The 23,804-nt window shown below is 39.7% G+C and overlaps 1 protein-coding gene across 3 annotated transcripts in view; it reads left to right on the top strand.

The window, feature by feature from the left end:
* Positions 1-23,804, top strand: part of CCDC191 (coiled-coil domain containing 191) — a 106,232-nt gene that overhangs the window by 62,886 nt on the left and 19,542 nt on the right. For all 3 annotated transcript variants that reach the window (XM_081235003.1, XM_081235002.1, XM_081235004.1), the window contains 4 exons: positions 218-663; positions 1,694-1,806; positions 4,597-4,679; positions 5,433-5,534. In XM_081235003.1, the coding sequence (XP_081091129.1) occupies positions 218-663; positions 1,694-1,806; positions 4,597-4,679; positions 5,433-5,534 (744 nt within the window). The remainder of the gene's footprint in view (positions 1-217; positions 664-1,693; positions 1,807-4,596; positions 4,680-5,432; positions 5,535-23,804) is intronic.

The following is a 23,804-nucleotide window of genomic DNA, read 5'->3' as shown; positions in this document are numbered from 1 at the left end:
CCAGCTTCTGTGGTGAGCAGCAGGGCACATTCTAAGAGTGACTCAAGGGGCTAAGGCTGGTGGCTTCTGAGATGGCCAGGCCAGGAGCACAGGGCAGCTCTGGCTGGGGTGCAGGGCACTTGTGCCATTGAACAGAACAGTGCTGACCAGGTAGAGTTGGATCTCACCAGTACAGTCCTTTAAATAGCTGAGCTATCACACATTTCTTCTCTCTCAGGCGGCTGCCATCCCCCCTTCGTGGGAAAAGCCTCCCTCGGGGACCAGTGGTTATGTGCCCAGCCCCCACCTAGGAAGACCAACAAAGGACATCTTGCAGGTTCCCCTCCAGAATGTCCCTCTGGATACATCTGACACTAAACCGCACAAGGCCCTACATGTTGAGCCCTCCCAACAGCCTGGCAACAAAGAGAAGCTCAGAACCAGCAGCCAGAAAGCAGAGCCTATGTGCATGGGTCATTTCCATAACCGCCACATCTTCCAGCAACAGCTGATTGAAAAGCAGAAGAAGAAACTTCAGGAACAGCAGAAAACAATTCTGGAGCTGAGGGAAAACCAGCGGCTGGCAGAGGCTCGGCGGGCAGCAGGGCGTGCTGACACACAGAGCTGCCTGCTGTCAAACCCCGGAGAAGATGAACGAAAAAGAACCTGCCAGGCGCTTCCAAAGTATGTCCATTGTATCAGAACACTCTTTAGACTCTTTATTTGGCGTTTTTTACTTTGTGATCGAAAGGCTCCTGAACTTTACCCAGCGTCCGGACTCTATAATTACTCCTTTTCTTTTACTGTGCACTCGCAAAGCAGAGAAGCCCCATGCATGGTGACTGGTATGTGACAGGTACCAAAACGTATTTAAGGCAAGTGGCTGCCTATAAGGATCCCGTTATATAGTTAGCATTTGTATGGTGGCTGCCTTTGTCTGAGGAGCTCTGTCACTATACCAGTAAAAGAGAAAAATGCTTACTTGCTCTAACTCAATTTCTGGATTTCTGAGTATGTTTAGGGCTGAGAACCAGATCAGACAATATTAGGTCCAAATGGAGCAGCCCTTGGTTATGGCCACTTACCTAGCTTAAGTCTGTAGTTGTTTGAGATAAAAGTAAACATCTTTGGGGCTTCCCTGGTGGTGTAGTGGTTGGGAGTCCGTCTGCCGATGCAGGGGACACGGGTTCATGCCCCAGTCCGGGGAAATCCCACATGCCGCGGAGCAACTGGGCCCGTGAGCCATGGCCGCTGAGCCTGCGCGTCCGGAGCCTGTGCTCCGCAACGGGAGAGGCCACAGCAGGGAGAGGCCCGCATACCGCAAAAAAAAAAAAAAAAAAAAAAAAAGTAAACATCTTTGAGTCTAGAATTAGAGTCCAAATTTCTCAAAAGCTATTTAAGATGGTTTTAGACATGCTTGTGAGATACTCAGTATGTGTGATAAATGGTAGGATAAGAAGAGGGTGATATGTATTGATTTGAAGCACTGGGATGGGAATCAGAGTGCCTGACTCACATTGTATAGACTCAGGCCAATCACTCGACCTTTCCACGCCTCATTACACCAATTTATTGAATGGGTATAATAATACATAGTTATCTCAGAAAGTAAGGATTAATTAAAGTTTGTAAAAGGCGTTGAGTTCCTCAGGTGCAAGGGCTTTGAATGAAGCTGGTGATTGGTCTGAATTCTGTTCCTTTTTTTTCCCTGCAGTTCGCCTGTTGTTTCCCCTGGGACTGAAGGTAGTAGAGGTGACTCCCGAAGTTCTCTGTCTGGACCCAGAAGGAATCCAAGGCAGCTGATGGCACCTCATCCCATACTGAAAGGCAGGGCTGTCTTGGTGGGGCCTTGGTTGTGGTTATCTTTCCTCTTGGAGTAGAATGTGTTGGGACTGAATCCTGGCAACTCTTGGGTTTTGAGACTCGGCAGAACCTAGTCAAGGTCTAAGATGGGTAGACACATGAGAAGTGGATACACCAGAGAATGCCACGACTCTTTCCTACCCTTTTTGCCAAATTTTCTGGTCTTCCTAGCCAATACAAAAACAAAAAACAAACAAACAAAACATTGCTGAAAGGTTTAAGCATTTTTCTGTAATTTGAGATTTGGACTGTGATTTTAGAAATGGGACAATTACACAAATAAAAAATTCCACGTAGCTGCTAAGAATAAACCCTGATAAAGATCACCTATCACTGTACTTTGTTAACATTAAAATATTGATCCGCTAACAGCAATCCACATCAAGTTATTACATCATTTTATGATGGGTTGTGCCTTGATGATAGGCTTTTAGAATGAAATCCACAAACCAGACATTAAAAAAATTTTTTTTTTTATTGGGGTATAGTTGTTTTACGATGTTGTATTAGTTTCTACTGTACAGCGGAGTGAAGTAGAGTTCTCTGTGCTATAGAGCAGGTTCTGATTAGTTATCTATTTTATACATATTAGTGTATATATGTCAATCCCAATCTCCCAATTCATCACACCCCCTGCCTCTTTCCCCCCTTGGTGTCCATATATTTGTTCCCTACATCTGTGTCTCTATTTCTGCCTTGCAAACCGGTTCATCTATACCATTTTTCTAGATTCCACAAATATGCGTTGATATATATTTGTTTTTGTCTTTCTGACTTACTTCACTCTGTATGACAGTCTTTAGGTCCATCCACGTCTCTACAAATCAAACCAGACATTCTAATAACATTCTTGATGTGCATAGAAATCATTATTTAAACCAAGCCATACTATGAGAATAGAAGTATTCCTCAGAACCCCCCTAGTGAATCTGCCAGTTGTTTTTACTCTGTACTTAGTCATGCACTGAACATATGTTTATATGAAGTGGTAGGCATTTTGACAATTACATTGTGGTTTGTAAATCTGATTTTTCATCTATGGTAAGATTGCTGCCCTAACAGGAAGTGATGTCACCTGAAGGACACTGTGCCTGAAGTCCATTCCTGTTAATGAAGAAATCAGCCATCTTTACATTGACTCTCTTCCAGGTCAGCAGTTTATGCCCTCTTTGTCCACCAATGAGGATGCTCAGGAAATGCCCAGTTTGGTGTGATTGTTTTTAAAAAATTATTATCCGATCAAAGACTTCACATGTTTTAGAACACCTGGTTACTTTTCAAGTAGTCTTTAATGACTGGCTCTAGAAGAGATGGAAAAAGGGCATATTACCCCAGACTCTGCCTCTCGGGGCTCTCTCACTTTAATCCTCTAGTCTATTTCTGCCCCCTTAAAGAGAGTCTCGTTCCTGCCATCTGTGCCAACCCCACTCTTCTTTTTCCAGCAAAGCAGACACTTAATATCTGTAAGACATAGACTGGCGAGTTTTTTATTAATTCTTGAAACTTGGACTTAAATTTTCTTCTCTGTGACGTAGCACAAGGAACCGAAAGTAACCATTGGCTGACTTAGGTGAGCAGAACTTGATACTCTTCCCACCCATGCCCCCCCCCCGCCTATGAAACCCCAACTGATGACAGAGTCGTATTGTCAAGCCATCTTGCACATTTGCTTGTTTTGGATGGATATTTAATAGACTGTCAAGAACAGGAGTCTGACACTTGAATTCATTCAGATGCCAGTTCTTCAGATGCCTAGTACGATTCCATTTCCTGTCCATCTGGATATCCGGGCCTTAAAACTAGTTTAAAATGTAATCGTCATGACCCCAAACTTCAGTTTGTTTGTTGTCATTGTTGTTACGTATACAGACATATGTATAGTGACTTAGGAGAAAGTAGCAAACTCAGTGGGATTTGAGGAGTGATTCTATTCTCAGAGTATTTGTTACATGTAATTAAAGTTTTCTACATTCATTAAAAGAATTATCAGATTAAAATTCTGGTTTCTGGGTTTCACGTACTAAAAGTATCATCAAGACAGATTATCTTGTTTAAACCAGTGAACAGTTATTCTAATAGAAATGTGAACAAAAACATAACTAATCTGCAAATTGTTCATCATTGCTGAGGATGGGATTGTAGGTCTTTAACTTGTAGGGCGTGTGTGTGTGTGTGTGTGTGTGTGTGTGTATACCTGCAGTTTCTGTAATTATATATATATATATTTTTTTTAATTTTTATTTATTTATTTATTTTGACTGCTTTGGTTTTTTGTTGCTGTGCACGGCTTTCTCTAGTTGCAGTGAGCAGGGGCTACTCTTCGTTGTGGTGTGCGGGCTTCTCATTGCGGTGGCTTCTCTTGTTGCAGGGCACGGGCTCCAGGTGCATGGGCTTCAGTAGTTGTGGCATGCGGGCTCAGTAGTTGTTGTTTGCAGGCTCTAGAGTGCAGGCTCAGTAGTTGTGGCACACGGGCCTAGTTGCTCCACGGCATGTGGGATCTTCCCAGACCAGGGCTCGAACCTGTGCATGCCCCCTGCATTGGCAGGCGGACTCTTAACCACTGCACCACCAGGGAAGCCTTGTAATTATATTTTTATATAAATTTTATGCACACACATATATTTCTGAGATTGTGAACATTCAACTTAAAAGAAAACTTTTAACAATGACACTAAATTTTACTATAAAATGGAGACATTTCTTTTGCAGCATTCCTTATATTTTTTATATTGCAACTGCATTACTGTTTTCTAGCCATGGAAGAGAGAGCAGTTCAGCGAGCTGAACGTAGGCGGATCTTGGCAGAGAGGAAGAAAAAAAAAGAAGAGGAGAAATTGGTAATAAATCAAGAATGCAAAGTGAGGCAAGAAAAAGGATTTGTATAGGTCTTTATTAAAAAATGAAACCTAGCTTGTTTAAGACCATTAAGGCAATAGTGTAACACCAACTTTGGATATGGCTTTTTGCCTCCCGGCCTGAACTCTGTGATAATTTTAGGAAAATGAAGGGAAAAAAACATCAGCACCATTAGTATAGCAGGAAGAAAATATTATGAAAGTTGTTGGGAGCTGGCAACTTAGAAGATTTACACATAACCAAGACTAATGTGTTACAGGTAAATGTCCAACCTGATAAGTTTACAAAGGTGAGTAATTCTTATCTTCCAAAGTTTTGACCTGGACTGCCAGAAGTAAATTTTGTACCTACTAAGAAAAAATAAATAGTTCTAATAGCTTTGGGGTTTTTTGGTGAAATGGAAGAAAAATTTTTCTTATGCTACATATAGTTTGGACTTAGTATTTCATAAATGAAAATAAGAACTAAAAAGTAATGATTTTGTAATGAAAAGTTAATGGTCTTATTCATGCTTAGTCTCATCTTCCCAAGTAGAAGAGAATTCTTTTGGAGAAACATTTAGGTTACATTACTGACAACCTGCTGGTCAGGCTTTCTACTTTTAACACAAAGCGCAGGCTTCTTCCAGAGACTGGGCAAGCACTTTGGTAGATACTTGACTTTCCTCAACATAAAAGATCTTATTTCCACACAAATTGAGGGTTCTGATTTTTACAAATTCTAATCTTGATCAGGCCCAGTTAAAGGCCCAAGAGGAGGAGCGTCAGAAGAGGGAGGCAGAAGAAAAGGAGGCTCAGCTTGAGAAAAAACGAGAAGAGAAGAGACTGAGGAAAATGGTTAGTAGTTTCTATTTGGTCAGCCACCTGTCCTTTGAAGCCTGTTGTGTGCAATCTTGTGGTCCTGTGCACCTTCCCTCTGGAGAACTTCGGTCTAGAACACTCTTCTCTCGCCTCCACCCTTTCTCTACCTTATTTAATGAAAACCTATTCATTCCTCAGATCTTAGCTCAACATGGTTAGCCTTTCCTGCCTTGTCCCACCCTCCTCTCTACCCAGAGTTAGTTTAGGTCCCCCTTCATGGACTCTAAGAGTATATCTTCTTCAAGGTACTACCAGGGCTTATAATTATGTATCTGTTTCTTGATTGTCTTATTCATTTCTGTATCCCCAACTAAACCATAATCACCATAAGAATAAAGGGAGCGCTCTGATGTTACTCACTATTGAACTGGCTAGTGGTAGAAACTCAGAAAATCTACTGAATGGATGAAAAATGAATGGACAAAGAAATGAACAAATGGAGGAAAATACAGAAGAAATAAGAGATAAAGCTCTTACTTTCAAGGTTATTAAATTCTAGTTGGAAAGATGAGGCCTAAAATTACACATCTGTCAGAGAGAATATAGTACAAGCATATGCTGTCCTGTGCCTCACAGACCAAAAGAGATCAAGAGAGTTATATGAACAGGGCTAAATCCATGAAGATTTTGGAGAAATCAGAAGTATTTTCATAGAAGAGGGATTTGAATTGGAAACTGTATTAGTCAGGGTTCTCCAGTGAAACACAACCAATAAGATATATGTATAGGAAGAGATTTATTATGAGGAACTGGCTCACAGGATTATGGAGGTGAGAAGTCCCAGGAGCTGCTGTCTGCAAGCTGAAGACCTAGGAAAGCTGGTAATTCCAGTCCAAGTCCAAAGGCCTGAAACCGGAGGAGCCAGTGGTATAAATCCCAGTTCAAGGGCAGGAGAAGACCAATGTCCCAGCTCAACAGGCAGGCAAGAAGCAAAAAAACAGGCAAATTCCTCCCTCCTCTGCCTTTTTGTCCTCTGCAGGCCCTCAAAGGACTTGATAATGCCCACCCACATTTGGGAGGGCAGCCTACTTTACTGAGTCAACAGATTCAAAGGCTAATCTCGCCTGGAAACAGCCTCACAGACACACCCAGAAATGTTTAATCTGGGAACCCTGTGGAACAGTCAAGTTGACACATAAAATTAAAACCACAAGTCCATGCCTTATCAACTTGGCACCCATACACATCTCCCTAAACCATACCTAGTCTCCAAATAAAGATAACAAGATCATAATTCTGCCTAACATGATACAACTATCCTGCATACAACTGAAAATGAACACCCCTTCCCCAGAAGAGGAGGTAAAGTCTTTGAATGATGTTTATTCTTCTCCTTGCTAATCATGACACAAAGTCAGTACATCTTATGTTACATGATTAGGGAATAAGAGTGGAAAGAAAACAAGATACGTATATACACAAACATATTCATAGCAAAATAAGAAGGGAATACTCATGACCATTACAGTCTTCATTTCTGTAACTGGTCAAGTCGATGTAGCTGGTACTTATAGTTACGTTCTTCCACTACCCACTCTATCCTTTGTGTTCAGCAAGCATCGCTGGTAATAATGGGATGACCTGAACCTTCACTCCTGAAAGGTCTGGCCCGTTAGTAGTCCAGCATGGATTGGGTTGTAGTTTTCCTTTCACCTTAATCACAGGGCATGGTAATACTAAGAGATACCCTAAGGGGTCTCCTATAGTCCAGGCATACTCTTCCTCACCTCCATTGTGGAGTAGTAGTCCTATTGCCCCTAGTAGCCGGGGTCAGTCACCCCAGCCAGCACTTCCGTTTTTACCTGTTGATTCAGAGGCATGAGGCGCCCACAATGATTAGGTGGCATTCTTTCCAGTTCAGTGGAATCTTTTTATGTCTCCTTGTGGAAGCATTTCCCCATTTGGAACCAAGACCTCTAGGCCAACAGAACATAAATTTGTGGGAAAAGAAGCAAAAATTTTGCTAGTTATAGTGAGTGGTGCCACTCCCACTTCCACCCCTTGCTTCCTGGACCCCATGAATACTGGCTATGGGAGAAACAGTACCATGTACTGGATGCTGGTTCAGAGCATATACAGACTTCCAGAGAACCTAACCCCAGACCTACAAGGTACTGCCAGCTGGTGTTGCAGCTGAGTCTTCATAAGGCCATTCCACCATTCTGGCAAGCCAGCTGCTTCAGGATGGTGGGATACAAGATAAGACCAGTAAATTCCATGCATATGGGCCCTTTGTTGTACTTTTTCTGTCAAGTGAGTTCCATGATCAGAAGCCATGCTGTGTGGAAATCATGATTGTGAATAAGGCATTCTGTAAATCCAGGGATGGTCTGTAAGTCCATGGCTGGTAGTTTTGGCAGAAATATTACGGGGAGGAAAGGCATATCCATATCCAGAGTAAGTGTCTATTCCAGTAAGAATAGAACATTGCCCTTTATGTGATGGAAACAGTCCAATATAATCAATCTACCACCTGACAGCTGTCTGATCAACCTGGAGAATGGGGCCATATTGAAGACTCTGTGTTAGTTTCTCCTGCTGCTGGTAGATTGGGCACTCAGCATGGCCATAGCCAGTTGGCCTTGGTGAGGGGAAATCCATGTTTCTGAGCCCATGTATATCCTCCATCCCTGCCACCATGGCCACTTTGTTCATGAGCCCATTGGGCAATGACAGCAGTGGCTGGGGGAAGAGGCTGACTGATATCCACATAATGGGTCATCTTGTCCATGGAGCAAAAGGCATATATAATTCATCCTTTGCTAAATCAGCCAAAGAAATCTCCAGGAACAGCTCAGTTACTTCCCTTAAAAACTACCTGAGGGGGGCTTCCCTGGTGGCACAGTGGTTGAGAATCTGCCTACTAATGCAGGCGACACGGGTTCGAGCCCTGGTCTGGGAAGATCCCACATGCCGCGGAGCAGCTAGGCCCGTGAGCCACAACTACTGAGCCTGCGCGTCTGGAGCCTGTGCTTCGCAACAAGAGAGGCTGCGATAGTGAAGAGGCCCACACACCGCAATGAAGAGTGGCCCCTGCTTGCCACAACTAGAGAAAGCCCTCGCACAGAAACAAAGACCCAACACAGCCAAAAATAAATACAAAAATAAATAAATAAATAAAAGATTACTATTAAGAAAAAAAAAAAAAAACTACCTGAGGGGTTCTAAGCGAACATTTCCCCAACATGTGTTCTGTGTAATTCTAGTAGTTCCTGAGATATTAAGTAGTTTTGAGAAAATACACATTCTGTGGTCAAAAAAATTTGGTAAATGCTGGTTAAAAAAATCAAGTTAAACAAGTTTCATTATTAGCTGCCTTCTCAGAACCTTTAACATCCTACCAGGTATTATGAGTCTCCAGAAGAGGGACAGTGTGCCAAGCAGTCACATATGGCTGACCAAAGAACCCTTTTTATAGAGCAGCCAGCAACGTCTCATGAAGAACTGGGGGCATGCTACTGTGAAGAAGTGAGACCTTTTTTTTTTTTTTTTTTTTTTTGCGGTACGCGGGCCTCTCACTGTTGTGGCCTCTCCCGTTGCGGAGCACAGGCTCCAGATGCGCAGGCTCAGCGGCCATGGATCATGGGCCCAGCCGCTCCGCGGCATATGGGATCCTCCCAGACCAGGGCATGAACCTGTGTCCCCTGCATCAGCAGGCGGACTCTCAAGCACTGCGCCACCAGGGAAGCCCAAGTGAGACCATTTTAAAAATACACAGTACAGAACATTTCTCCTCTCGTATCTGTTCATTGTAGAACACCGGAGAAATACAAAAAAGACGGGGGAAAAATGTATGAGGTAACTACTCTTAATATCTTAGAATACTTCTGTTCTTTTATCTAGATGCATCTCTTTTTTTTTTTTTTTTTTGCAGTATGTGGGCCTCTCACTGTTGTGGCCTCTCCCCTTGTGGAGCACAGGCTCCGGACGCGCAGGCTCAACGGCCATGGCTCACAGGCCCAGCCGCTCCACGGCATGTGGGATCTTCCCGGACCGGGGCACGAACCCGTGTCGCCTGCATCGGCAGGCGGACTCTCAACCACTGTGCCACCAGGGAAGCCCGTAGATGCATCTCTTTTTTAATAGTTAAGTTGATAATTTGTGTGTATAGGTGTATATAGTTTTTCAGCTGCCTTTTTCATTTAGGATTTTATCATGAGTATTTTCACTTGTTATTCATAATTCTTCAAAACCTTTTTATTTATATGCTGGAGGCCATTTTTAAAAAATAGCCTTTTTATTCTGAAATAATTTGTTTCTCTATTCCTCTGTTAATATTGCTTCCAGTTTTTAGCAATTATGAATAAAGCTGCTACAGACATTCACATGTAGGTTTTTGTTTAGACATAAGTTTTAAGTTCACTTAGGTAAACACCTAGAAGTGTGGTTCCTTGGTAGTATGCTAAGTCTATGTTTAACTTTTTAGGAAACTGCCAAATTCTCTTCCAAAGTTGCTGCACTGTTTTGCATACCCACCAGAAAGTTCCTCTTGTCCCACATCCTTGTCAGCAATTATTATTGTCCTTTTGTTTGTTGGTTTGTTTGCTTGTTTTTTGCATTTTAAGCATTCTAATAGGTGTGTCATGAGTGGTATCTCATTGTGGTGTTTATTTGCATTTTCCAAACAACAAATAATGTTGAGCATCTTATTGGTTTACTTGCCTTCTACATGTCTTATATGGTGAAGTGTCTGTTCACATCTTTTTGACCCATTTTTCAATTGAGTTATTTTCTTATTGAGTTGTTATTTCTTATTGCTTATTATCTTATTAAGTTATTTCTTACTGGGTTTTAAGAGTTCTTTATATATTCTGGACCAAGTCCTCTACTAGATACGTGACTGCAAATATTTTCTCCCAGTCTGTGGCTTGTATTTTAATTCACTTAACAGCGACTTTCACAGAGGAAAAGTTTTAATTTTGATAAAGTCCAATTTATTGATTTTTTTTTCTTTCACTGGATATGCTTTTAGTATTATATGCAAAAACTAATCTCCAAATCCAAGGTCACTCAGATTTTCTCTCATATTTTCTTCAAGAAGTTTTATAGTTTTATGTTTTACATTTAGATCTGTTGTCCATTTGGAGATAATTTTTGCAGAAGGTGTGAAGTATGTATCAAGTTTATTTTTTTGCATATAGACATCCATTTGTTCCAGTATCATTTGTTGAGAAGGCTTTCTTTTCTCCATTGAATTACATTTATACTCTTGTCAAAAATCAGTTGACTGCATTTATGTGGGACTATTTCTGGGCTCTATTCTGTTCTGTTCATCTTTATGTGTAGTCCTTTGCCAGTACCACATTATCTTTGATTGCTGTAGCTTTATAGTAAATCTTGCAGTCTCACAATGTGAATTTTTCCACTTTATTCTTCTTTTTCAGAATGTTTTGGCTATTCTAGTTTCTTGTTCTTTCTATATAAATTGACAATCTTGTCTAATTTGTATAAAAAAGCTTGCTACATTTGGGACCGTATTGAGATTGATTGGGATCATATTGAACGTATAGATCAAATCGGGAGGATTGACATTTTAACAACATTGGGTCTTTAATCTGTGAACATGATATAGCTGTCCATTTATTTAGATCTTTGATTTGTTTATGAGTATTTTATAGCTTTCCACATATCTTATATATTTTTTGTTAGATTTATACCTAAGTACTTATTTTTGTGGTGCTATTGCAAATAACATCTTTTTAAAATCTCAGATTCCATTTATTCATTGCTAGTAGGTAGGAACACAGTTCATTTTTTTTTTTTTTTGGTTTATTTTTGTGTTTTTTTGCGGTATGTGGGCCCCCCACTGTTGTGGCCTCTCCCGCTGCGGAACACAGGCTCCGGATGCGCGGGCCCAGCAGCCATGGCCCACAGGCCCAGCCGCTCCACAGCATGTGGGATCCTCCCGGACCGGGGCACGAACCGGTGTCCCCTGCATTGCCAGACGGACTCTCAACCACTGCGCCACCAGGGAAGCCCCACAGTTCATTTTTGTATGTTGACCTTGTATCTTGCAACCTTGCTAAACTCACTTATTCATTCTAGGAAGTTTTTTGGTAGATTTTTTTGGGAGGATTTTCTACATAGTCTACCATATTGTCTGCCAATAAAGGCAATTTATTTCTTCCTTTCCAATCTGTATGCCTTTTCTTTCTTTTTCTTACCTTATTGCACTAGCTAGGACTTCCAATGCAAGGTTGAATAGTACTGAGAGAAGATATCCTTGCCTTAGTCCAGATCTCAGGGGGAAGATTGAGTCTCTCACCATTATTGTCATATATGTCATATATTTAACATTTATATATATTATAAATACCCATCACCTTGTCACTGTTATTGCTTTACAGTTATATTTCAGCGTATTTAAAAATAAGCTGAAAATTATATTTTACATTCATTTCTTCCATTTCTGGTGCTCTTTATGTCTTTGTGTAGGTCTAAGTTTTTAAGCTATGTCATATTCCTTCTGCCTGAAGAATGTCCTATGACATTTCTTACAGGGTTGGTCTACTGGTAATGAATTCCCTTAGTTTTTATTTGTTTGAGAATTCTTTATTTTTCCTTCATTTTTTTTTTTTTTTTTTTTTTTTGGCGGTACGTGGGCCTTCACTGTTGTGGCCTCTCCCGTTGCAGAGCACAGCCTCCGGACGGGCAGGCTCAGCAGCCATGGCTCACGGACCCAGCCACTCCGCGGCATGTGGGATCTTCCCGGACCGGGGCACAAACCCGTGTTCCCTGCCTCGGCAGGCGGACTCTCAAACACTGCGCCACCAAGGAAGCCCCTTTCCTTCATTTTTGAAGGGCATTTTCACAGGGTATATTGATAGAATTCTGGTTTTACAGTTTTTTTCTTTCAACACTTTAAAAATGTCACTCTGTTGTCTTCTTGCTTGTCTGGTTTCTGGCAAGAAGTTCGCTTTAATTCTTATCTTTGTTCCTTTGTAGATATCATAGTCTGCTCAGGCTGCCCTAACAAAATACCACAGGGCAGGTGGCTTAAACAACAGAAATTAACATTCTCACAATCTAGGAGGCTGGATGTCCAAGATCAGAGTGACAGCATGGTTGGTTTCTGGTGAGAGCTCTCTTCCAAGCGGGTAGAAGGCCACCTTCTCAGTGTGTCGTCACACGTCCTTTCCTCGGTGCATGTACACAGAGAGGGAGAGAGACAGTGTGTGAGCTCTCTGGTGTCTCTTTTTATGAGGACACTAATCCCACCCTTAGAACCTCATTTTCCCTTAATTACTTCTTTAGCGGCCCCATGTCCAAATACAGCCACACTGGGGCGGTGGGTGTTGTGGCTTTAGGACTTCAACATATGAATCTGGAGGGGAACAAAAACATTAAATCCATAAGAGTAGGTACGATGGGTTTCCTCCAGCTGCCTTCAAGATTCTTTCTGTCTTTGGGTTTTAGCAATTTGAATATGATATGTCTAGGTGTAGTAAGTTTGTTTGTTTGTTTGTTTTCCTTGCTTGGTGGACTCTAAGTTTCTTAGGTATGTGGTTTTGTGTCTATCTGTAATTTTAGGATGTGTTTTACCCATTATTTCTTCAAATATTTTACCTGCCCCATTTTTTCTTCTCCTGAGATCCCAGTTAACACTTGTATTGCATTGTCTGATATTGTCCCACAGCTCTTTAATGCTCTGGTTTTTTTCACTCTTTTTTTTCTCTTTGCTTTTCAATTTATATAATTTCTATTGCCCCAACTTCAAGTAACCTGATACTTTCGTCAGCTGTATCAAGTCTAGTGATGAGCCTATTGAAGGCCCTCTTCATTTCTATTACCGTGTGTTTTTGATTTCTAGCATTTTCATTTGACTCTTTATTATAGTTTCCATATCTCTGCTAAAATAACCTATCTAATCTTGAATGATGACTGCCTTTTCCATTAGAACTTTTAATATTATCATAAGTTATTTAAAATTTCCTCTCTGATAGTTCCAGCATATTTCATATTTGAGCGTTGTTCTAATGATGGCTTTATCTTTTCCGACTTTGTTTATTTCTTGTCTTTTAATATGTCTGATTTTTTTGTTGTTGAAAGCCAGACATGTACAGGTTAATAGAAACTGAGACAAATGGGCCTTTAGTGTGGAGATTTGTGTTAATGTAGCCAGGAGTTGGGCTATGTTTGAAGTTTGTTGTTGCTATGGTTACCATTGTTGAGGTTTGTTGTTGCTATGGGCACCATAGACTTCAGTGTTCACTAGTGACTTTTTTTTTATCCTCTCTTTTGGCTTTAGGTCTTCCCTTTGTGCTGTTCCCTGAGAATATCTGTCTCTTTCAATCCTCCAGCTGTACTCCTCTGTTATTACTAGAGGTTTGCTAGCGTGCTGGAGTGGTGTGGATGAGGGGAGCATTCTCTAACGTTCTCTTTTGAGTGCACAGTATTGGCCATTCGGAAGAATTTCTGCTCCTACTCTAGGGGCGGAGCTTCTCCCTGCCCCTGTGTTCCCTTCTTTCAGTATCCACTGTCTTGGTCTGTGACCTTGAAGCCCTTCCCTCTGTGAGGTTCCTTCTTCACTTGAGTGAGATAGGGAGGCTGGTCTGGGCAGAGTTCCCCTCCCCCAGCTGCAGTGACATTACACTAGTGCTTCAGGTGGCGCTGCTTACAGATGAAGCCGCGGAGAAGAGTAGGGGCAGATTTTGCAGTGATTGCTGTTCCTCTCCCCCAGCTAGAACCACGGTGGGGACTTTATCCGGATTTTCCCTGATCCTCTCTGTGAGAGCCTGGTGGAGTTCCTACAGCAAAAAGGTAGGAATCTCCCTATGACTGTGACCCCCGGGAGCTTCACCCTTCTCATGCCGGCCCACCCTTGGCCTCCAGCAGTTAGCCAGATTTCTAGCTTAATGATCTTACTGGCTCATGGTGTAGGGTGGCTTCTGCCTCAGATAAGCAAATGCTTGGGTGTTGTGTCTCCCTGAAGGTGCCTGTCTCCAGATTTGGGGATGGCTTCAGTTCTCTGATTGGTTCATAAAAAGTCACTAATTTGTTATCTATCTGTCCAGCTTGTTTCTTGCTGGAAGCAAACTGCTTATACAGAGCAAGAAGGATGAGAAATACATTACTGGCCAATAGGTTGTTCTGTTTCTCTCACTATCCAAGCCCAAATCTTTTCTTGTTTATGAAAGGTAAAATGTAAGTTCAGTCTACAACAACAGACAAAAAGATTTTGTCACATAGACTAGTTTCCATTTAGTAAATCAGCTGTTTGTAGCTGTCTCAATTGAGATGGATGCATTTATAGACTGACTTGTTTGAGCTTTCTTTGGGAGCAGCTTTAGATCTAAAATGCACTTGGCAATTGTCTCCTTTTGCTTCTGAGCAAAGATGCTCTGCACAATGTGTTTTTCTACCCAGTTTATCATGTGGTTGTATTCCTTTTGACCTCCTATATACTTTATACAGCCATTACCAGTAAGCAGCCTCCCAGGCCATAGCAGTGTTATTCCTCTGAACATCAAAAAAGTTAATGACACTTCTCAACCAGTGCCTGCTGTGGCTTGTCCAAATCAGTTGCATCCTGGATGTGTTTGATGGAAGCCTGCTTCCTGTCTTCTAGTTGGGCTGTTTTTGCTCATTAAGTTTATCAGCAAATTGTCCGACAGAGGTACCATACTTCTTTCTAATTACATAGATGAGACTGTTGATAAAGGTCTCTAGCAATCACATATATTTCTTTGGGTAGAAAACACAAGATCAGTTCTGTGATACCAGTTTTAGGATACAGAACTGGAAGAATTCCTCAGGGATAAGCCCATGACAAATTTGTCCTCCATATTAAAAAAAAAGAGGTGGGAATTCCCCAGAGGTCCAGTGGTCATTGCCGAGGGCATTGGTTCAATCCCTGGTCGAGTAACTAAGATCCCACAAGCCGCGCGGTATGGCCAAAAAATAAAACCCAAAAAAACAAAACAAAACAAAAAAGAAGTGGTTCAAGGTCTAGACATGGCTGCCCTCTGTGAAAGATTCTTGTTACCTACAGTTCGCCTGTATCTACAAATACTGCATTCTTCAGAGAGGGGCCACTTTAGCAATGGCAGAAGTACCACCTATGGCAGCATGGTCAGTGATGCTCCAAGTGGTGGCTAATGTCCCTGTGACCCTGAAAGGATAGCCTATCAGGTGCAGCAGTAAGGTGGCCAGTCACAGGTCTCACACAATGATCTTTTGAAGATAATCTAAATTCCTTTTAACATCCCATTGCTTTATTTTTATTAAAAGTATTCTAGAAATACTTATCAGGCAGTAACTTTTATGGCTGTGTAAATATGCTTTGTATTAATAGACAGTTGATGAAGTTTATGGTGGAAAGATAAATTTACCAGAGAAGACCAGGCAAGATTTGAAGTCTTTCATAACTGCTTAGCAAGCATATTTGTTCGTTTAACAACTATATGTAGAGCATCTACTATGTGCTAGGCATTGTTCTAGATACAACTATATGTAGAGCATCTACTATGTGCTAGGCATTGTTCTAGATATTAGAGAAGTGGAGAAGACAGACAATAGCCCTGCCCTCATAAAGCTTATATGCTCGTTGGGGAAAACAGGCAATAAACAAGATAATAACTAAGAAGTAGAGGGAGAGGTATAATGGGGAAAGCAAGATGGGGAAAGCCTCTCTGAAGAAGTGATATTTGAGCTGCTAGATGCTGAGGAGGCCTCTGTAAGGTCCACAAGGGCAGGTTAAATGTGAGATACCTATTAGACATCCAAATGAACATGTCAAATAGGCAGTTGAATATATAAGCCCGGACATCAAGATTGTAGTAAGGAACCTGGGAGTCAAAAACATGTCAGTGTTTTTAATGCTCTGGAAGTGAATGAAATCAACTTGGGAGATTGTCTGGATAGAGAAGAAATATGAGGATCCAGGACTAAGTCCTAGAATATATGAATAACTACTCAGAGGATGAGGAGCTAGTGAGGTAGAAAGCATACCAGGAGAATTGTTTATTGAAAAGCTGAGAGAAAAAAGTATTTCTGGAAGGAAGTGATGGTGTTTAACTGGGCTAAATGCTGCTGGGTTCAATTAAAAAGAGGACAGACAAGTGAAACTTTGACTTGGCAACATGGAGATTATTCATGACATAGATGAGTGTTTTCAGTGGACTTCTGGGAAGGGAGCCCATATAATAGGGGTCACATGTGGTCGAAGAAGGATTTTTTTTTCTGTTGGCAGTTGGTCTTTTGAGTGTTATTTTGTTTTCTAAAAGATGGGAGGTATCAGCACATATATGCATATTGATGGGAATGATCTAGTAGCGAGGGAGAAATTCATGATACAAGAGGGCAAAGACTATAAATTACAGGAGTGCCTAACTGGGAATACGTTCCAGAGCACAATGAAAGGGTGGCTTATAATGGATGGAAGGCAGAGTGTGGGAATGGTGTCGACTGCCCTGTATTCTTCTTAATTCTTGCTGTAATTCCTTGTCTTTCTTTCAAAGCAGTAGTGGTGGAGAGAGAGATATATATATTCAAATGAGTCTTATTTGTTGCATATCGTTTGTTGAATAATTTAAATCAGAAAGATACCCTGACTTTGTGTCCCTTTTTAGCCTGAGTGAATTATGCTCTGTGAAACCCTAGCTGCATAGATCCCCAGTATAAATGCCATCTCAAGGCAGACAGCATCATTTCATGTAATCCTCCCAATAAACCTTAGATGCAGGTGTTATGGACATTTTCTATACAAGGAAATGGAAAATACAGTAATAGTAATGAAATACAGCCAACTCTACTGGGAAACCTTAATCAAGGGAGGAAATACACATTTAAAGTAAATTGCTACATATGAATACAAAATTTTGGCTCAAGCAGATATCTGATTTATTAAATGTTTTTCTTTCTATTTTTCCATGGAAAAGTACACTTTTAAAAAATCTACAAACAATAAATGCTGGAGAGGGTGTGGAGAAAAGGGAACCCTCTTGCACTGTTGGTGGGAATGTAAATTGGTACAGCCACTATGGAGAAGAGTATGGAGGGTCATTAAAAAAATAAAACTAGAGCTACCATATGATCCAGCAATCCCACTCCTGGGCATATACACAGAGAAAACCATAATTTGAAAAGATACATGTGCCCCAATGTTCATTGTACCACTATTTACAATAGCCAAGGCATGGAAGCAACCTAAATGTCCATCAACAGGGGAATAGATAAAGAAGCTGTGGTACATATATTTATACAGTGGAATATTACTCAGCCATAAAAAAGAATGAAATAATGCCATTTGCAGCAACATGGATGGACCTAGAGATTGTCACTACAGAGTGAAGTAAGTCAGACAGAGACAGAAATATACCATATGATATCACTTATATGTGCAATCTAAAAAAAAGGGTACAAATAAACTTATCTACAAAACAGAGTTACAGATGTAGAAAACAAACTTAATGGTTACCAGCAGGTAAGGTGGGGGAGGGATAAATTGGGAGATTGGGATTGACATATACACACTACTATATATAAAATAGATAACTAAAAAGGACCTACTGTATAGCACAGGGAACTCTACTCAACACTCTGTAATGGCCTATATGGGAAACGAATCTAAAAAAGAGTGGATATATGTATATGTATAACTGATTCACTTTGCTGTAGAGCAGAAACCTACAGAACATTGTAAATCAACTATATGCCAATAAAAATTTTTTTAAATAAATAAATAGGCCATTTTCCTCCACAAGCCACATGAAAATGGTTTTCCTTTAGAGCCTACGACACCAGCCATAGAGATGTAATTCTAGGAAGATAACTTAGGTGTGTGTGTGAACAGGGTTGGCCGAGCCTGAGGGCTTCTCCGGAGGCTTACTGTGTTAGATTCCTGTCTACAAGTTGCAACTGCTGCCTCGATGCTACAGGGACATTTCAGTGGATGTGAAAATGGCCAGCTTGCATTTTCCTCCCCACTTAACTCTCAGCTTCCTCTTGTTGGTCATAAGAAAATTCTCGAAAATAATTTTTCTGTCCATTCAATTCAATGTCTCAACTGTCTGTAATAAAGATTATGAAGGTAATTTTGGTTGAATCCTTTAGAGAATATGGACATTTCATATTCATTGAGGAATGTGTACAGATAAAGGTAGTTTGGATTGGAAGATCAGAGCAAATCTCCCTTCCACCTTAGAAATGTTCCAGTGCCCTCTCTCATTTTTTTTTCTCAGAGAAGACTCAGGCAATTAAGTAGCTTGTCAGAATCAGCCAATTCACCACAACCGTTTTCTTGAAGTGAAATTGTGTCAAATAAAGAAAAAGAAGCTTAAATTAAGTGATTTTTACTGCAGAGACTGACAACTACTGTGAAGACAGTCTGATGTCTTTGCTTTTGCTCCTGTGACCTGCATAACAGCCATCACTAGACTTTTAATGGAGTATGAAGTATCTTTAAATTTGAATAGAATTATTCATATATAAATTTCTATCCCATGATCTAAATGAAGGGGCTATATTGCTACGTTTCCCGTAATAATAAGGGGAAAATACTGATTGCTCTCCTGTTTTACTTTCTAGTAACTTGGTGAGATGTAAATCATTTCTGTGAACAATGCTGAATAAATCCAAGGATATGCATACCCCTGATTCTTGCAGGATTCATGAGGAAATTTTCCTCACCCTCTTTGCAGAATTGTTTCCTTTTTTTTAATGTTCCAGTGTTCTGTTACCATGATTAACATGCTGTTTAGTGGTTACATATTCAAATTAAAGTAATTAGCTACTTGTTGAAATGAAATTCATGAGTTTTTAGGTCATTGCATCTTTTTTTTTAGTTTTATTGAGATGTAATTGACAAAATTTTAAGATACTTAAAATGTACATAAAACATGATGATTTAATATATGTAGGCATTGTAAAAGGATTCCCACTGGGTTAATTAATATATCCATCACCTCACATACTTATTGTGTGTGTGTGTGTGTGTGTGTGTGTGTGTGTAAGAACACTTATTTTCTCCTCTCTTAGTAAGTTTCAATTATGAAATGTTATCAACTATAGTTACCGTGTTATAGATTAGGTCCTCAGACCTTATTCATCTTGTAACTAAAAGTTTGTACCATTTTTCCAGGCCCTACCTATTTCTCCCACCTCAAAGGCACTGACAGTCACTATCCTACTCTGTTTCTACAATTTCAACCAATTTTTGTTTTAACGTTCCACATATAAGTGATATCACTTAGTATTTTTGTTTTTCTCTGTCTGGCCTATTTTACTGAGCATAATGCCCTCAAAATTCATCTATATTGTCAATAATGACCAGATTTCCTTCTTTTTTTTAAGGCTGAATAATATTCCATTGTGTGTATCTATAGCACATTTTTTATCCATTCATACATCGATGGATACCTACTTTGTTTCAATTCCTTGGCTATTGTGAATAATGTTGCAATAAACATAGGAGTACAGATATGTCTTTGAGACAGTGATTTTGTTTCCTATGGATATATACTCAGAAGTAGGATTGCTAGATAATATGGTAGTTCCATTTTTAATTTCTTGAGGAACCGCCATACTGTTTTCCACAGTGGCTGTACCAGTTTACATTCCCCAACAGTGTGCAAGGGTTCCCTTTTCTCCACATTCTCATTACCATTTGTTATCTCTTGTCTTTTTGATAATTGCCATCCTAACAGGTGTAAGGTGATAGCTCATTGTGGTTTTGATTTGTGTATCCCTGATAATTAGTGATGCTGAGCACCTTTTCACATACCTGTTGGCCATTTGTGTGTGTCTTCTCTGGAAAAATGTCTCTTCAGATCCTTTACCCATTTTTTCAAATGAGTTTTTTGGGGGTTTTTGCTATTGAGTTATATGAGTTCCTTATTTTTTTTGGATATTAACCCCTTATTGGATATGTGGTTGCAAATATTTTCTCCCATTCTATAGGTTGCCTTTTCATTTTGTTGACGGTTTCCCTTGCTGTTCAGAAGCTTTTTAGTTTGATGTAGTCCTGCTTATTCATTTTGGCTTTTGTTGCCCTTGCTTTTGGTGTCAAATCCAAGATTTTGATTACTGATTCAGTCTATAGTAATTAGTCTATTAAGATTTTCTAATTCTTCATGATTCAGTCTTAGTAGGTTGCATGTTTCTAGGAATATATCCATTTCTTCGAGATTATCTAACTTGTTGGCATCTAATTGTTTATAGTAGTTTTTTTAGGATTCTTAGTATTTCTCAGTTTTCTGTAGTAATGTCTTTCATTTCTGGTTTTATTTGTCTTTTTTTTCCCCTTAGTCTAGCTAATGGTTTGTCTGTTTTGTCTTGTTTTTTTTTTTTAAAAAAAAAAAACAGCTCTTAGTTTCTGTGATCTTTTTTTTTTTTTTTTTTTTTTTTTTTTTGCGGTAGGCGGGCCTCTCCCCTTGCAGAGCACAGGCTCCGGATGCGCAGGCTCAGCAGCCATGGCTCACGGGCCTAGCCGCTCTGCGGCATGTGGGATCCTCCCAGACCGGGGCACGAACCCGTGTCCCCTGCATCGGCAGGCGGACTCCCAACCACTGCGCCACCAGGGAAGCCCCCTCTGTGATCTTTTTAATTGTCTTTCTACTCTCTATTTCATTTATTTCTGCTCTGATCTTTATTTCCTTCCTACCACTAACTTTGGACTTAGTTTGTTCTTCTTCTAGTTCCTTGAGGTGTATAGTTAGGTTGTTTATTTGAGATCTTTCTTTTTTCTTAATGTACGCATTTAAACTTACCTTGTAGAACTGCTTTTTGCTGCATCCCATAAGTTCTGGTATGTTGTGTTTCCATTTTCACTTTTGTCAGATATTTTTTATTATTTTATTTTTCTTTTGATTCCTTTTTTGACCCTTGGTTTTCACAAGCATGTTGTTTAATCTCCACATATTTGTGAATTTTCCAGTTTTCCTCTTGTAACTGATTTCTAATTTCATAATGCTGTAGCTGGAAAATATGCTTGGTATATTTCAGTCTTTTTAAATTTATTAGGACTTGTTTTATGGCCTAACATATGATCTATCCTGAAGAATGTTCCATGTACACTTGAGAAAAATATGTATTCTGTTGCTGTTGGATGAAATGTTCTGTATATGTCTGTTAATTTCATCTGGTCTAATGTGTTGTTTAAGTCCAATATATCCTTGTTGATTTTCTGTCTAGATGCTCTATCCATTGTTTAAAGTGGGTTATTGAAATCCACTACTGTTATGGTATTTCTGTCTAATTCTCACTTCAAAATGTTAATATTTGCTTTATATTTAGGTGCTCCAATGTTGAATGCATAAATATTTAAAATTGTTACATCTTCTTGATGAACTGACCTCTTTTTCATGATATAATGACCTTCTTTGTCCTTGATATCATTTTTGGCTTAATGTCTATATTGTCTTATGTAAATATAACTACCCCCGCTCTCTTTTGGTTCCCGTTTGCATGGAATATCTTTTTCCATTCCTTCACTTTCAGTCTCTATGTGTCCTTAAAGCTGAAGTGAGCCTCTCATAGAAAGCACATAGTTGGGTCTTGTTGTTTTTTTTTTTTTTTTTGGCGGTACGTGGGCCTCTCACTGTTGTGGCCTCTCCCATTGTGGAGCACAGGCTCCAGACACACAAGCTCAGCAGCCATGGCTTATGGGCTCAGCCGCTCCACAGCATGTGGGATCTTCCCGGACCAGGGCACGAACCCATGTCCCCTGCATCGGCAGGTGGACTCTCAACCACTGCGCCACCAGAGAAGCCCCGGGTCTTGTTTTTTTTATCCATTCAGCTACTCTGTGTCTTTTGAATGAAGGATTTAATCTATGTACATTTAAAGTAATTATTAATAGATGTGGACTAGCTATTGCCATTTTGTTAATTATTTTCTAGCTGTTTTGTAGTTCCTTTGTTCCTTCCTCTCTTGCATTATTCCTTTGTGCTTTGTGCTTTGATTATATGTATTTGTGCTGTGATTTATAAATATTTTGTGTATTTACTATAAGTTTATGCTTTATGGTTACCATGAGGCTTACATAAAACATCTTGTAGTTATAACAGTCTATTTTAAGCTGATAACTTCAAATTCATACAAAAACTCTACATTTTTACACTTCTCCCACCATAGCGTATGTATTGGTCACAATTTTATATTGTGTATCTATTAACAAGTTATTGTAGTTATATTTAATACTTTTGTCTTTTAGCCTATACTAGAGTTTTAAGTGATTCACTCATCACCATTACAATATTAAGAGTATTCGGAATTTAACTATATATTTACCTTTATCAGTGAGTTTATACTTTCATATGTTTTCATATTACTTATTAGTGTTCTTCATTTCAACCTGAAGAAGGCCCTTTAACATTTCTGGTAAGGCTGGTCTAGTGGTGATGAACTGTTTCAGCTTTTGTTTGTCTGGAAAACTCTTTATCTCTCCTTCAATTCTGAAGAACATTTTTTCTGGGTAGAGTATACTTAATTGGCAGGTTTTTTCTTTCAGCATTTGAATATAACATATCACTTCTCTGGCCTAAAAGATTTCTGCCCAAAATATCCACTGATAGTCTTATACTATCAGTGTATAAGGAGTGCACTTATACCTAACAAGTTGCTTTTCGCTTGCTGTTTTTAAGATTCTTTCTCTTTAATTTTTGACAGTTTAATTATAAAGTGTCTTGGTGTGTGTCTCTTTAGACTCATCTTATTTGGTACTTTTTGGGCTTCCTGGACCTGGATATCTGTTTCTTTCTCCAGGTTAGGGAAATTTTCAGCCAGTATTTCTTTTTTTTCTTTTTTCCTTTTTTTTTTTTTTTATTTCTAGATTCATACCATTGTGGTTAGAAAAAAAATGCTTGACATGATTTCAATCTTAAATTTATTGAGACATTCTGTGGCCTAGCATGTGATCTGTGCTGGGGAATGTTCCCTGTGCACATGTTTCATGATGCAAGATTCTGGAAAGGGAGTGGTCAAAACCTAAGAAACGTGGTTATAATGAGACTAGAGCAAAATAAGAAGTAATTGGCTTTATAGAATAGGGTATACCAATGTTTCTGTATATTGTCATAGGTGTAGATGTAGAGAAATATGAGACAAAGATGGAAATAAAGTACTTTTCCCTTTGAAAGATCTATAAAATTTTATAAAAGAGGAAGTTGGGAAAACTCTTTTGCTAAGTTGTTTAATAAGTAAGAAAAGTGTTGTTAAGGAAGAGAGACTGGTTACGACAGAATGAAGGCATTGTTTAAAAGGCCAAGTTTATATGGATTTGCCTCTTTAATCAGCAGAATTTTGTGG

Source organism: Mesoplodon bidens, assembly GCF_964165515.1.
Source record: "Mesoplodon bidens genome assembly, chromosome: 5".
In the NCBI taxonomy this organism is placed as follows: Eukaryota; Metazoa; Chordata; class Mammalia; order Artiodactyla; family Ziphiidae; genus Mesoplodon; species Mesoplodon bidens.
The sequence above is the reverse complement of the archived record's forward strand: the minus strand, read 5'-3'. Positions and strand labels throughout refer to the sequence as shown.